The sequence below is a fragment of the Salvelinus namaycush genome, chromosome 20 (genome assembly GCF_016432855.1).
Source record: "Salvelinus namaycush isolate Seneca chromosome 20, SaNama_1.0, whole genome shotgun sequence".
In the NCBI taxonomy this organism is placed as follows: domain Eukaryota; kingdom Metazoa; phylum Chordata; class Actinopteri; order Salmoniformes; family Salmonidae; genus Salvelinus; species Salvelinus namaycush.
This window is the reverse complement of record NC_052326.1, coordinates 53932434-53949317: the sequence shown is the minus strand read 5'-3', so window position 1 is coordinate 53949317 and position 16884 is coordinate 53932434. Positions and strand designations below refer to the sequence as shown.

At 44.7% G+C, this 16884-nt stretch overlaps 1 protein-coding gene across 1 annotated transcript in view; it reads left to right on the top strand.

The window, feature by feature from the left end:
• Positions 1 to 16884, top strand: part of LOC120064874 (metabotropic glutamate receptor 7) — a 410691-nt gene that overhangs the window by 130154 nt on the left and 263653 nt on the right. Inside the window, exon 2 of the mRNA XM_039015466.1 lies at positions 16497 to 16713. Coding sequence (XP_038871394.1) covers positions 16497 to 16713 — 217 coding nt within the window. The remainder of the gene's footprint in view (positions 1 to 16496; positions 16714 to 16884) is intronic.

The window sequence follows — 16884 nt, the reverse complement described above, 5'->3', positions numbered from 1 at the left end:
ACAGCATTAGAGGCTAATAGTGTCAAGCTCTAGTAAAACGAGGACATGAAAGTGAAAATACCAATAATCGTGTGTTCTCGGGTATTTCAAAGCTGCAGTCGCCAATTCTCGTTCTGCGACACAATGCAGTATTTTCTCATTCTGGTCAGGTAAACGCATTCTGCCTCTGGATCAATGAAGCCAGAAGTGTCGTCAAATTCCTTTTCAGTTTCTTTCTTTTATTGAGTCTGTCAAACCACTGACCTTTTTGTCTCCGATGGAAAAATGACCCCAAACAGTCCTAATCTTGATCTATCATAACGAGAAGCAGCCGGCTTCTGACCTCGGAGTAGAGATTCTTCTATAGTTGGTGAATTTAACAATACAAAAGGCAATGTAAGACCATTATTTATGCTACTGGCAAACTGTTTGCTAAGCTTATAGACATGGCATACAATTAACAAAGATCCCAAATTGTAGATACAATTGCAGATACAAAAATCAAGAATACTGAACAAAGACATGTTGCGATTAATACGTTGCAGATAGATTTATCCCATACATTTGAGAATATAGTGAAGAAAATTACACCGTATCACTTATCTTGAAAATTACAGCTGCAAACGGCAATTTTCAAAAACAAATGTTACTTTCATTGACTGTACAATAAGCTAAGTGTCTTATAGAAATTCTCAGCACGCATTCAGATGGATAAGTGGGTCTCTCTATTCGATATGGACGAGGAGTCTCTCTATTCAGTTAGAAGCCTCCTTAATGGCACTAAGTTGAGGTTTTGTACTTAGCATCTGAATGACTGAAAGGAATATACCTTTTACTGAAAAAGAGAACTCTACCTTCAAATGAGGTAGACTAAAATGGCAAAACTTGTGTTTCATCAGATTTAGTGCATACCTATCATTGAAAACACCCAGGAATGCATATTTCCTGGAAATATATGAATAAACAACAGGCCTTATTCAATCAGGAAACATAATGGATAAACAATATGCCTTATTCAATCAGGAAACCTAATGGATAAACAATAGTCCTTATTCAATCAGGAAACATAATGGATAAACAATATGCCTTATTCAATCAGGAAACATAATGGATAAACAATATGCCTCATTCAATCAGGAAACATAATGGATAAACAATAGACCTCATTCAATCAGGAAACATAATGGATAAACAATATGCCTTATTCAATCAGGAAACATAATGGATAAACAATAGACCTCATTCAATCAGGAAACATAATGGATAAACACTATGCCTTATTCAATCAGGAAACACAATGGATAAACAATATGCCTTATTCAATCAGGAAACATAATGGATAAACAATATGCCTTATTCAATCAGGAAACATAATGGATAAACAATAGACCTCATTCAATCAGGAAACATAATGGATAAACACTATGCCTCATTCAATCAGGAAACATAATGGATAAACAATATGCCTTATTCAATCAGGAAACATAATGGATAAACAATATGCCTTATTCAATCAGGAAACATAATGGATAAACAATATGCCTCATTCAATCAGGAAACATAATGGATAAACACTATGCCTCATTCAATCAGGAAACATAATGGATAAACAATATGCCTTATTCAATCAGGAAACATAATGGATTAACAATATTACTTATTCAATCAGGAAACATAATGGATAAACAATATGCCTCATTCAATCAGGAAACATAATGGATAAACAATAGACCTTATTCAATCAGGAAACATAATGGATAAACAATATGCCTTATTCAATCAGGAAACATAATGGATAAACAATAGACCTTATTCAATCAGGAAACATAATGGATAAACACTAGACCTTATTCAATCAGGAAACATAATGGATAAACAATAGACCTTATTCAATCAGGAAACATAATGGATAAACACTATGCCTTATTCAATCAGGAAACATAATGGATAAACAATATGCCTCATTCAATCAGGAAACATAATGGATTAACAATAGTCCTTATTCAATCAGGAAACATAATGGATAAACACTATGCCTTATTCAATCAGGAAACATAATGGATAAACACTATGCCTTATTCAATCAGGAAACATAATGGATAAACAATAGGGCTCATTCAATCAGGAAACATAATGGATAAACAATAGACCTTATTCAATCAGGAAACATAATGGATAAACAATATGCCTTATTCAATCAGGAAACATAATGGATAAACACTAGGACTTATTCAATCAGGAAACATAATGGATAAACACTAGGACTTATTCAATCAGGAAACATAATGGCAAGAGAATACCAGTTGCTTGAGAAAGTAAAGAAATAACAGTTAGAATTGTTTGATTTTATTTAACCTTTATTTAACTAGGCAGGTCAGTTAAAACAAATTTGTATTTACAATGACGGCCTACCCTTGCCTAACCCGGACAATTGTGCCCTGCCCTATGGGACTCCCAATCATGGCCGGTTCTGATACAGCCTGGAATCAAACCAGGGTCTGTAAAGACGCCTCTAGCGCTGAGATGCAGTGCCTTAGACAGATACGCCACTCGGGAGCCCCTGAACAACAGAACAACAGTGCTGGTGCAGGGTAGGGTGAATTGATAATCATAACAACAGTTTATTCCGAGTGGCAAAACCATTGAATTGGAGCGGACCATATTTCCACTGATTCAGTGGTAAATTGTAAAAGGCACTACACATAAATAGATTATCATGTGTGTGCTTCTGTGTGCTTCTGTGTGCTTCTGTGTGCTGCCTGGGAAGGTTGGGAAAAGAGCAACAAAAAAAAACATTCTATTGGAATCTTTGTTTTTGGGCAAGTGCTTTCCTGGTGATGTTCCCACATCAAGGTAAAATAGCCAGTCACCTGAGCTGAGACCCAGGTGGAAAAAGTCCCGGCTGAACCATGGTGTGTCTCAGGACACAGACATTAGGTGGCAGATGTCCTTTTCTCTCTCCGGCCGCTCGGCTCTTCTCTCTCTGTCACTGTGATGGACAAGATAATGGATTGTGATAATGAGAATCCTTCCAGAGGCTGGCCAAGAATGTTCATCACATCCCCTCCTGTCACCCTCACAGACACATAAATACAGGATACAGACCCCGGAAACAGGCCGTAGGGGCCAAGGTTCTAATAGTGGACCTGATATAATTCACTAGCTTTGTGTTCCTGTGTGTGAGTGCGTGTGTGTGTGTGCGTGCGTGTGTTTGTGTTTGTGTAAAAGGTAATTGAAAGAAAGAGAAAGAAAGAGAGAGAGTGAACAAGAAAACAATCAACTTCAAGGCCTCATAAACAGAGAGGGGGGGGGGGGGGGGGTGTTGATTCCTGTGGAAGTGACAGAGAGACAGACAGAGGACAGGTAAACAAGAAACAAGGAGAAGAGACAGAGAAAGTGAGCAAGAGAGAGATTGACAGAAAAAAAGAGAGAAAACACATGAATAGAAGGAATGAGAAAGGAAACTATAATGGAGAATGGTGCAGAGGGGGGGGGGCAGGGTTAGAATGGGTTGTTGATTCCTGTGTAGGTGAAGGATTCACCCCAGGAAGAGCAGCTAATCCTACTATGTGTGGGCAGCAGCACCTCTCTCTCTCCCTGCAGGCTAGGAGGGCAGTATCACCTCTCTCTCTCCCTGCAGGCTAGGAGGGCAGTATCACCTCTCTCTCTCCCTGCAGGCTAGGAGGGCATCAGCACCTCTCTCTCTCTCCCTGCAGGCTAGGAGGGCAGCAGCACCTCTCTCTCTCCCTGCAGGCTAGGAGGGCAGTATCACCTCTCTCTCTCCCTGCAGGCTAGAAGGGCAGAAGCACCTCTCTCTCTCCCTGCAGGCTAGGAGGGCAGTATCACCTCTCTCTCTCCCTGCAGGCTAGAAGGGCAGAAGCACGTCTCTCGCTCTCTCCCTGCAGGCTAGGAGGGCAGAAGCACCTCTCTCTCCCTACAGGCTAGAAGGCCAGCAGCACGTCTCTCTCTCTCTCTCCCTGCATGCTAGGAGGGCAGAAGCACCTCTCTCTCTTTCTCCCTGCATGGTAGGAGGGCAGCAGCACCTCTCTCTCTCTCCCTGCAGGCTAGGAGGGCAGCAGCACCTCTCTCTCTCTCCCTGCATGGTAGGAGGGCAGCAGCACCTCTCTCTCTCTCCCTGCAGGCTAGGAGGGCAGCAGCACCTCTCTCTCCCTGCAGGCTAGGAGGGCAGCAGCACCTCTCTCTCTCTCCCTGCATGGTAGGAGGGCAGCAGCACCTCTCTCTCTCTCCCTGCAGGCTAGGAGGGCAGCAGCACCTCTCTCTCTCTCCCTGCAGGCTAGGAGGGCAGCAGCACCTCTCTCTCTCTCCCTGCATGGTAGGAGGGCAGCAGCACCTCTCTCTCTCTCCCTGCAGGCTAGGAGGGCAGCAGCACTTCTCTCTCTCCCTGCAGGCTAGAAGGCCAGCAGCACTTCTCTCGCTCTCTCTCCCTGCAGGCTAGGAGGGCATCAGCGTCTCTCTCTCCCTACAGGCTAGAAGGCCAGCAGCACGTCTCTCGCTCTCTCTCCCTGCATGGTAGGAGGGCAGCAGCACCTCTCTCTCTCTCCCTCCATGCTAGGAGGGCATCAGCGTCTCTCTCTCCCTACAGGCTAGAAGGCCAGCAGCACGTCTCTCGCTCTCTCTCCCTGCAGGCTAGGAGGGCATCAGCACCTCTCTCTCTCTCCCTGCAGGCTAGGAGGGCAGCAGCACCTCTCTCTCTCCCTGCAGGCTAGGAGGGCAGCAGCACCTCTCTCCCCCTCCATGCTAGTAGGGCAGCAGCACCTCTCTATCTCCCTGCAGGCTATGAGGGCAGCAGCACCTATCTCTCTCTCCCTGCAGGCTAGAAGGCCAGCAGCACTTCTCTCGCTCTCTCTCCCTGCAGGCTAGGAGGGCATCAGCGTCTCTCTCTCCCTGCAGGCTAGGAGGGCATCAGCGTCTCTCTCTCCCTGCATGCTAGGAGGGCATCAGCGTCTCTCTCTCCCTGCAGGCTAGGAGGAGGTGCACAGACTATAATGTCACTCCAGCCAGCCACCTACTTATAAAGAAATCGCTTTCTTCTACCTCTCTAAGGGGAGAAAACATCCATGAAATGAACTAATGAATAGAGCAAGGGGGGTTTCTTGAACAGAAATATTTGCCTTAGTTATACCCAGATTTTTCAGTGGTCAGGTGATGTCGTTAGGAAAACTCCTGCCTCTAACACATCACTTTTGATGGAGTAGCTTTGGTTTATGAATCATGTTTTCTTGACGTGACTCAAGGGTGTTGCATCTTGTTGCCTGGACACCTGATGTGTAACTGAATTCATACTCGTTCATTGCACTGTTGAAAGACTTGATATTCCTCTCATACCCAATCTCATACCTCTACAATGAATATATAGATGAAGATTTTGGCTTCACTTCTCAACCATAGTTTCTATTTTTCCAGCACCTGAAAAGCTATTGAGATGTGCCAGTGATTGTCAGGGTCTACAATATGAATTTTCTTTGGCAATGTCCCATTATATAATGGGTAACAATCGATAACTACTGTGATTATTATTATTTGACCATGCTGGTCATTTATGAACATTTGAACATCTTGGCCATGTTCTGTTATAATCTCCACCCGGCACAGCCAGAAGAGGACTGGCCACCCCTCATAGCCTGGTTCCTCTCTCGGTTTCTTCCTAGGTTTTGGCCTTTCTAAGGAGTTTTTCCTAGCCACCGTGCTTTTACACCTGCATTGCTTGCTGTTTGGGGTTTTAGGCTGGGTTTCTGTACAGCACTTTGAGATATCAGCTGATGTACGAAGGGCTATATAAATACATTTGATTTGATTTATATTTTCTATAGCATCATGTACATTAGGGCGGAAGGACATTGAACAGTCTTCATCTAGTTGTATTTCGCTGTCATATCACATTGGACTGAATCGCTTCCTGTTTCATTTCTATTCTTCAATCGTTTTATGTCTATAGCCTTGCACTCTTATTGGCTGACCACACCGCTCGCGTCGCGTGTGCGAGCGTTGCAAAATAGAAGTCAGTTCTATTTCTGACGCAGATCGCACTGCAAGTCCTGCCTCTCCCATCTCCTCATTGGTTTATAGAAGCAGGTACCCACGTGCCATCTCCTCAATGGCTATACTGTGTTGCCGGTCGGTGTAGTAATACTATGAAAGTTTAGATGCCAATCACCTTATAAGTTCAAAGATGAAATAGCCTGGAAGGAGGAGAGATGACTACTGTAAATTGTTCGCTGGCGATTTTTATGAATTGTTCAGCAGTCCAATGGCTTGCAGGTAGAAGCTGTTGAGGGAGCCTTTTGGTCCTAGACTTGGCGCTGCAGTACCGCTTGCCGTGCGGTAGCAGAGAAAACAGTCTATAACATGGGTGACATGACTCTCTGACAATTTTATGGGCTTTCCTCTGACACCGCCTATTATATAGGTCCTGGATGGCAGGAAGCTTGGCCCCAGTGATGTACTGGGCCGTTCGCACTACCCTCTGTAGAGCCTTACGGTCAGATGCAGAGCAGTTGCCATACCATCCTCCCTATAGGCCGTCTCATCGTTGTCAGTGACCATTGTTGTGTCGTCAGCAAACTTGATGATGTTGTTGGAGGCGTGTTTGGCCACGCAGTCGTGGGTGAACAGGGAATACAGGAGGGGACTAAGTACACACCCTTGTGGGGCCCCTGTCTTAAGGATCAGCGTGGCAAACTTGTTGTTGCCTACTCTGACCACCTGGGGGCGGCCCGTCAGGAAGTCCAGGATCCAGTTGCAGAGGGACACGTTTAGTCCCAGAGTCCTTAGCTTAGTGATGAATTTTGAGGGGACTATGGTGTTGAATGCTGAGCTGTAGTCAATGAACAGCATTCTCACATAGGTGTTCCTTTTGTCCATGTGAGATAGGGCAGTGTGGAGTGCGATTGAGATTGCATCATCTGTGGATCTGTTGGGGCGGTATGCAAGTTGGATTGGGTCTAGGGTGTCCGGGAGGATGCTGTTGATGTGAGCCATGACCAGCCTTTCAAAGCACTTCATGGCTACAGACGTGAGTGCCACAGGGCGGTAATCATTTAGGTAGGTTACCTTCGCATTCTTGGGGTCAGGGACTATGGTGGTCTGTTTGAAACATGTAGGTATTACAGACTCGGTCAGGGAGAGGTTGAAAATGTCAGTGAAGACACTTGACAGTTGGGCTGCGCATGCTTTGAGTAGACATCCTGGTAATCCGTCTGGCGCAGCGGCTTTGTGAATGTTGACCTGTTTAAAGGTGCTGTTGACATCGGCTACCGAGAGCGTTATCACACAGTCATCCAGAACAGCTGGTGCTCTCGTACATGCTTCAGTGTTGCTTGCCTCGAAGCGAGCATTAAAGGCATTTAGCTCGTCTGGTAGGCTCGTGTCACTGGGCAGCTCGCGTCTGGGTTTCCCTTTGTAGTCCGTAATAGTTTTCAAGCCCTGCCACATCCGACGAGCATCAGAGCCGGTGTAGTAGGATTCAATCTTTATCCTGTATTGACACTTTGCTTGTTTGATGGTTCGTCTGAGGGCATAGCAGGATTTCTTATAAGGGTCCGGATGAGTGGTCCGCTCCTTGAAAGCGGCAGCTCTAGCCTTTAGCTCGATGCGGATGTTGCCTGTAATCCATGGCTTCTGTTTGGAGTATGTACGTACAGTCACTGTGGGGACGACGTCATCGATGCACTTATTGATGAAGCCGATGACTGAGGTGGTGTATTCCTCAATGCCAACATATTCCAGTCTGTGCTTGCAAAACAGTCCTGTAGTGTAGCAGAACTGACTGACTGACTTACTACTTGAGAAAAAAGTCTAAAAGTATTTGGTTTTAAATATACTTAATTATCAAAAGTAAAAGAATAAGCCATTTCGAATTCCTTATGTTAAGCGGATAGCCAGGGGCACAGTCCAACACTCAGACATATTAAAAACAAAGTATCAGACCCAGTAGGGATGACCAGGGATGTTCTCTTGATAAGTTAACTCTTGATAAGTGTGTACCATTTTCCTGTCTACATGTAACGAGTACTTTTTGGTGTGAAGGAAAATGTATGGAGTAAAAAGTACATTATTTTCTTTTGGAATGTAGTGAAATAAAAGTTACATTTGTCGACTTGTTTTAACTTTTAAAGTAACTTACTTACGTGGCTGTAAGAGAAGTCTATTGGTGAGATAATCAGTGGTGTAGTTAAGTAAAAATACTTTAAAGCCCTCTTCTCCACTCCTTTACTAATGTACAGTATTTACAGATGGATGCTTCTTCTCTCCGGCCATTAAATCAAGAGAGATCAAAGGGCTAATTGAAAACATAACATCTTGTTGAGATTTACAGCTAAAGGAGCTCTTTCTTATATTGTTTTTTCACGATAAAGCCAATAGACCAGACTGGAATGGACAAATGGTGAAATAATCTCAGACCTTCCTTTGAAGAAATTTAATTGGGGTTGAACTTGGTGTCAAACTAATTTAGAAGTTTATGAGGGATGTCGCATCTTCCCATATTGTTAACTCTGAACTCCATAAACTGAAATGACCCGATGTGGAAAAACTGTTTTGAAATATACAAATATTCTTTGTCTCGTGACGGAAGTAGACTTTTGTTCTGATGACCTGTAATATAATATTGATTTGATGTTTTCTAAAGACTACTACCGTTTAAATACATTTATGTCTATAGTTTATGTATTTTTAGTTAGTCTTCATATTATCCTTATACTATTTTTGGCATACTAAATCTATAAATATAATATTCTCACTTTACTTATTCAACAAACGTTCTCCTTTCTCTTCTTAATAGGCAGGGCAAACCTGTTTTGGTGATTTCTGGGATATCATCAAAATACATCAATCACAGCATGTTTTTGGACTCATTCAGCAGTTTTTACCTGATTAAGTACAATATCATTGGACAATACATTTTTAAAATTTCAATTTACAGTGCATTCTGAAAGTATTCACACCCCTTGACTTATTACACATTCTGTTGTGTTACATCCTGAATTCAAAATGGATTAAATAGATGCTTGTTCTCACCCATGTACACACAAACACATCTAATTTAGATAAGTATTCAACCCTGTGAGTCAATACATGTTGGAATCACCCTTTGGCAGTGATTACCGCTGTGAGTCTTTCAGGGTAATAAGTCTCTAAGAGATTTGCACACAATATTTATGCATTATTCTTTTTAAAATGCTTCAAGCTTTGTCAAGTTGTTTGTTGATCATTGCTAGAGAGACATTTTCTTGACATAGATTTTCAAGACAATTTAATTTAAAACTGTATCTAGGCAACTCAGGAACATTCAATGTTGACTTGGTGAGCAACAGTGTATATTTGGATTGATGTTTAAGGTTATTGTCCTGCTGAAAGATGAATTGGTCTCCTCTATGTCACGCCCTGGCCAAAGAGAGGCTTTTATTCTCTATTTTGGTTAGGCCAGGGTGTGACTAAGGTGGGCATTCTACTTTCTTTTTTTCTATGTTTTCTATTTCTTTGTGTTTGGCCGGGTGTGGTTCTCAGAGGCAGCTGTCTATCGTTGTCTCTGATTGAGAACCATACTTAGGTAGCCCTTTTTTCCACCTATCTTGGTGGGAAGTTGACTTTGTTTAGGGCACATAGCCTTTAGCTTCACGGTTTGTTTTTGTAGTGTTTATAGTTTTGTTCGGTGTAATTGTTATAAAATAAAAAGGAATATGTACGCTGACCACGCTGCGCTTTGGTCCTCTTCCTTTGACGGCCGTGACACTCTAGGATCTTGCTTGTGCTTAGCTCTATTCCATTTATTTTTTATCCTAAACAACTCCTTGGCCCTTGCTGATGACAAGCATGCCCATAACATGATGCAGCCACCACAATGCTTGAAAACATGTAGAGTAGTTCTCAGTGATGTGTTGTGTTGGATTTGCCCCAAACATAACGCTTTGTATTCAGGACATAAAGTAAATTTATTTGCCACATTCTTTGCAGTTTTACTTTAGTTCCTTATCGCAAACAGGATGCATGTATTGGAATATTTTTATTCTGTACAGTCTTCCTTCTTTTCACACTGTCATTTAAGTTAGTATTATGGAATAACTACAATGTTGTTAATCCATCCACAGTTTTCTCCTATCACAGCATTAAACTCTGTTACTGTTTTAAAGTCACCAGTGGCCTCATAAGTGGTTTCCTTCCTCTCTGGCTACTGAGTTATGAAGGATACCTGTATGTTTGTAGTGACTGGGTATATTGATACACCGTACAAATTGCAGTGGTGTAAAGTACTTAAGTAAAAATACTTTAAAGTTGTAACGGCAGCCTTCCCTCTCTTCACGAGAAGAGAGAGTGTAACAGGGATCGGACCAACACGCAGCGTAGCCAGTGCTCAACATGTTTAATGACGAACGAAAACGTGAACACTTACAAAACTACAAAATAACAAATATGGCAAAACCGATACAGTCCTTTCTGGTGCAGACAAAACACAGAGACAGGAAACAACCACCCACAAAATCCCAACACAAAACAAGCCACCTATATATGATTCTCAATCAGGGACAACGATTGACAGCTGCCTCTGATTGAGAACCATATTAGGCCGAACACAGAAACAGACAAACTAGACACACAACATAGAATGCCCACCCAGCTCACGTCCTGATCAACACTAAAACAAGCAAAACACATAAGAACTATGGTCAGGACGTGACAGTACCCCCCTCCGGAGGTGCGGACTCCGAACGCACCCCTAAAACTCAAGGGGAGGGTCTGGGTGGGCATCTGTCCGCGGTGGCGGCTCCGGCGCAGGACGAGGCCACCACTCCACCATTGTCTTTGTCCCCCTCCTTAGCATCCTTTGAGTGGCGACCCTCGCCCCCGACCTTGGCCTAGGAATCCTCACCAAGGTCCCCACTAAATTGAGGAGACAACTCAGGACAGAGAGGTAGCTCAGGACAGAGAGGTAGCTCAGGACAGAGAGGTAGCTCAGGACAGAGAGGTAGCTCAGGACAGAGGGGCAGCTCAGGACAGAGGGGCAGCTCCGGACTGAAGGGCAGCTCTGGACTGGAGGGCAGCTCATGACTGGAGGGCAGCTCATGACTGGAGGGCAGCTCATGACTGGAGGGCAGCTCATGACTGGAGGGCAGCTCATGACTGGCGGGCGGCTCTGGCGGCTCCTGACTGGCGGGCGGCTCTGGCGGCTCCTGACTGGCGGGCGGCTCTGGCGGCTCCTGACTGGCGGGCGGCTCTGGCGGCTCCTGACTGGCGGGCGGCTCTGGCGGCTCCTGACTGGCGGGCGGCTCTGGCGGCTCCTGACTGACGGACGGCTCTAACGGCTCGGGACAGACGGGCGGCTCAGACGGCGCTGGGCAGACGGATGGCTCAGACGGCGCTGGGCAGACGGATGGCTCAGACGGCGCTGGGCAGGCAGGCAGCTCAGACGGCGCTGGGCAGGCAGGCAGCTCAGACGGCGCTGGGCAGGCAGGCAGCTCAGACGGTGCTGGGCAGGCAGGCAGCTCAGACGGCGCTGGGCAAGCAGGCAGCTCAGACGGCGCTGGGCAGGCAGCCGACTCTGACCTGCTGAGGCGCACAGTAGGCCTGGTGCGTGGTGCCGGAACTGGTGGTACTGGACTGGAGACACGCACCTCAAGGCTAGTGCGGGGAGCAGGAACAGGGCACACTGGACTCTCGAGGCGCACTATAGGCTTGGTGCGTGGTGCCGGAACTGGAGGTACTGGGCTGGAGACACGCACCATAGGGAGAGTGCGTGGAGGAGGAACAGAGTTCTGGAGACGCACAGGAAGCCTGGTGCGTGGTGTAGGCACTGGTGGTACTGGGCTGGGGCGGGAAGGTGGCGCCGGATATACCGGACCGTGCAGGCGTACTGGCTCCCTTGAGCACCGAGCCTGCCCAACCTTACCTGGTTGAATGCTCCCCATAGCCCGACCAGTGCGGGGAGGTGGAATAACCCGCACTGGGCTGTGTAGGCGAACCGGGGACACCATGCGTAAGGCTGGTGCCATGTATGCCGGCCCGAGGAGACGCACTGGAGACCAGACGCGTTGAGCCGGCTTCATGGCACCTGGCTCAATGCTCACTCTAGCCCGGCCGATATGTGGAGCTGGAATGTACCGCACCGGGCTAAGCACACGTACAGGAGACACCGTGCGCTCTTCCGCATAACACGGTGTCTGCCCGTACTCCCACTCTCCACAGTAAGCATGGGAAGTTGGCGCAGGTTTCCTACCTGACTTCGCCACACTACCCTTTAGCCTCCCCCCAATAAATGTTTGGGGTTTCTTCACGGGCTTCTTACCGCGTCGTCGTGCTAACCTCATTCGCCGGTATCCCCGCACATTGCTCCATGGAATCCCAGGCGGGCTCCGGCACTCTCCCTGGGTCAACCGACCACCTCTTTATTTCCTCCCAAGTGGTGTAACCCAGATCCGGCTCCCGCTGCCGAGCTAGCTCCTCGAAACGCCACCTCTCCGCTTTTGCTGCCTCCAGCTCTGCTTTGGGGCGGCGATATTCCTCTGGCTCTGCCCAGGGTCCTTTTTCGTCCAGCTCGTCCTCCCATGTCCATTTCTCCTGGTCCCGCTGCTGCTGCTGCTGCCGCTGCTGCCCGTTGCTACGCTGCTTGGTCCGAGTTTGGTGGGTGGTTCTGTAACGGCAGCCTTCCCTCTCTTCACGAGAAGAGAGAGTGTAACAGGGATCGGACCAACACGCAGCGTAGCCAGTGCTCAACATGGTTAATGCCGAACGAAAACGTGAACACTTACAAAACTACAAAATAACAAATGTGGCAAAACCGATACAGTCCTTTCTGGTGCAGACAAAACACAGAGACAGGAAACAACCACCCACAAAATCCCAACACAAAACAAGCCACCTATATATGATTCTCAATCAGGGACAACGATTGACAGCTGCCTCTGATTGAGAACCATATTAGGCCGAACACAGAAACAGACAAACTAGACACACAACATAGAATGCCCACCCAGCTCACGTCCTGATCAACACTAAAACAAGCAAAACACATAAGAACTCTGGTCAGAACGTGACAAAAGTACTACTTAAGTCATTTTTGGGGTTATCTGTATGTTACTTTAATATTTATATGTTTGACAACTTCTACTTCACTACATTCCTAAAGAAAAGTATGTACTTTTTACTCCATACTCCCTGACACCCAAAAGTAGTCATTACATGTTGACAGGAAAATGGTCCAATTCACACACTTATCAAGAGAACATCCCTGGTGCTTCATGCTTCATTTTGTAAATGGAGTGTGCTCCTGGCTATCTAAATGTTTTTTAAATAATAATTAAGAAAATGGTGACGTCTAGTTTGCTTAATATATGGAATATGAAATGATTTATACTTTTACTTTTACTTTAATACTTAAGTATATTTTAGCAATTACATTTAAGTTTGATACTTAAGTATATTTAAAAACAAATACTTGTAGACTTTTAATCAAGTAGTATTTTACTTTTACATTCGTCGGAAGGATGAGACCAAGGTGCAGCATGGAACGTGTTCATGCTTCTTTATTAAAACCGAACACCAAACAAAACAACAACGAACGTCACGTCTTGAAGGCTACACAGAGCTAACAAAAAACAACATCCCACAACCTAAAGTGGAAAAACAGGCTGCCTAAGTATGATTCCCAATCAGAGACAACGATAGACAGCTGACCCTGATTGAGAACCATACCCGGCCAAAACATAGAAACACAAAACATAGAAATAAAGAACATAGAATGCCCACCCAAATCACACCCTGACCAAACCAAATAGAGACATAAAAAGGCTCTCTAAGGTCAGGGCGTGACACTCTTTACTTTTACTTTAGTATTTAAATTGGGTACTTTTTCCACCACTGCCAAAGTATAAATAATTACTTCACCATGTTCAACGGGATATTCAATGTATTTATGTTATTATTGTTACCCATCTACCAATAGGTGCCCTTCTTTGTGAGGCATTGAAAAACCTCCCTGATCTTTGTGGTTGAAATGCACTGCTCGACTGGGGGACCTTACAGATAATTGTATGTGTTGGGATACAAAGATGAGGTAGTCATTCTAAAATCATGTTAAACACTATTATTGCACACAGAGTGAGTCCATGCAACTTATTATGTTACTTGTTCAGCACATGTATACTTCTGAACAGTATACAGCCTTGCCATAACAAACGGGTTGAATACTTATTGACTCAAGACATTCCAGCTTTTCATTTTTAATTCATTTGTTAAAAAAAATATATCAATATAATTCCACTTTGACATTACGGGGTATTGTGTATTGGCCAGTGATACAACAACATGTGGAAAATGTCAAGCAGTGTGAATACTTTCTGAAGGCACTGTAAATTCCTAAAAATTAAGTTGAAAATGATGGTGTCGCTGATTACTCTTGACAAGACATATGGATAAATAATAAATAAATATAATACATAATATATAATAATAAATAATGTCAAAACACAGTTCCAAAGTGTCCAAATCAATAACCAATATGCAGAAACATTTTGTGATATGTTGAAAAGATAAACATAAAATGTACTATCTACACCTTTTGTGCACCAATAGTGATCATATTACTTGTATGTTTGTCTTTTTAACAAGACTCTTTTATTTAAACTGCTGCACAAAACAAAACATGTCGTTTTGACAAGTGTCAATAAATCCCTCAGCTTGTGTAATGTAACAACACATACTGTTCACATCATGGAAAGTTGTGTAAATAGTACATTCAGAAAGTATTCCGGACGCCTTGAATTGTTCCACATGTTTACGTTACAGCCTTATTCTAAAATGTATTAAATTAAATGTTTTCCTCATCAATCTTCACACAATACCCCATAGTGACAAATGTATAAAAAAAAAACAGTAACACCTTATTTACATAAGTATTCAGACGCTTTGCTATAAGACTCGAAATTGAGCTCAGGTGCATCCTGTTTCCATTGATCATCCTTGAGATGTTTCTACAACTTGATTGGAGTCCACCTGTGGTAAATTCAATTCATTGGATATGATTTGGAAAGGCACACACCTGCCTATATAAGGTCCCTCTGTTGACAGTGCATGTCAGAGGAAAAACAACGTGACGTCCCTACTTCTAGACTAGATCATCCAAAGCGTCTATAGGCTGAATGTTTGATGTTCCCTACTTCTAGACTAGATCATCCAAAGCGTCTATAGGCTGAATGTTTGATGTTCCCTACTTCTAGACTAGATCATCCAAAGTGTCTATAGGCTGAATGTTTGATGTTCCCTACTTCTAGACTAGATCATCCAAAGCGTCTATAGGCTGAATGTTTGATGTTCCCTACTTCTAGACTAGATCCTCCATAGCGTCTATAGGGTGAATGTTTGATGTCCCTACGTCTAGACTAGATCATCCAAAGCGTCTATAGGCTGAATGTTTGATGTTCCCTACGTCTAGACTAGATCCTCCATAGCGTCTATAGGCTGAATGTTTGATGTTCCCTACGTCTAGACTAGATCATCCAAAGCGTCTATAGGCTGAATGTTTGATGTCCCTACTTCTAGACTAGATCATCCATAGCATCTGTAGGCTGAATGTTTGATGTCCCTACGTCTAGACTAGATCATTTTCCCAGGTTTGAAAAAGTTTTGCTGAAGTCAAGGAGATCAAAAAAAATGGAACATCGACTATCTCTGTTAAAAGCATGGTTTGACATCTCTGTCAGAATTGCCTGGCATGGTTGTCTATACAATAACACAATGTTACGTATGTCAGGATGTACCCACGCTTGTTAGTCGTGTATGCAGATCAGAGGACTCACGCATGTATGGAAATGCAGAGAACTATGCAGGCCATGAACATCATTAAGTGGTATTTGACCGTTCATCTGATGATTGACAAGACTCCAGCAGCATACCACCCTGCATACCACTGCTGGCTTGCTTCTGAAGCTAAGCAGGGTTGGTCCTGGTCAGTCCCTGGATGGGAGACCAGATGCTGCTGGAAGTGGTGTTGGAGGGCCAGTAGGAGGCACTCTTTCCTCTGGTCTAAACAAAGATCCCAATGCCCCAGGGCAGTGATTGGGGACACTGCTCTGTGTAGGGTGCCGTCTTTCGGATGGGACGTTAAACGGGTGTCCTGACTCTCTGAGGTCATTAAAGATCCCATGGCACTTGTCGTAAGAGTAGGGGTGTTAACCCCGGTGTCCTGGCTAAATTCCCAATCTGGCCCTCAACCATCACGGTCACCTAATAATCCCCAGTTTACAATTGGCTCATTCATCCCCCTCCTCTCCCCTGTAACTATTCCCCAGGTCGTTGCTGCAAATGAGAACGTGTTCTCAGTCAACTTACCTGGTAAAATAACGGATAAATAAAATAAAATAAATAAAATTGACAATACAGTCGTTGTGCTCCTAGCATTCATAATATAAAAGATGGATAGCATACTGAGACTAATCATATAATCTACATACTGTATTCTCCTGTTCTCCATCTTAACGCATCCCTCCTCTCTCTCTCTCTCTCCTCAGATTCCTCAGATCAGCTATGCCTCCACGGCCCCGGAGTTGAGCGATGACCGACGGTATGACTTCTTCTCCCGTGTGGTGCCCCCGGACTCGTTCCAGGCCCAAGCCATGGTGGACATAGTCAAGGCCATGGGCTGGAACTATGTATCTACCGTCGCATCAGAAGGATCCTATGGAGAGAAGGGAGTGGATGCCTTCCAACAGCTGTCCAGAGAAGCAGGTGAGTCCCAAAGTAACCTCTCTGGTGAATCTGGCCTTAATGGCCATGTACTCTTAAATCTCCACCCGGTACAGACAGTAGAGGACTGGCCACCCCTCGGAGCCTGGTTCCTCTATACCCGGTACAGACAGTAGGTGACTGGCCACCCCTCTGAGCCTGGTTCCTCTCTAC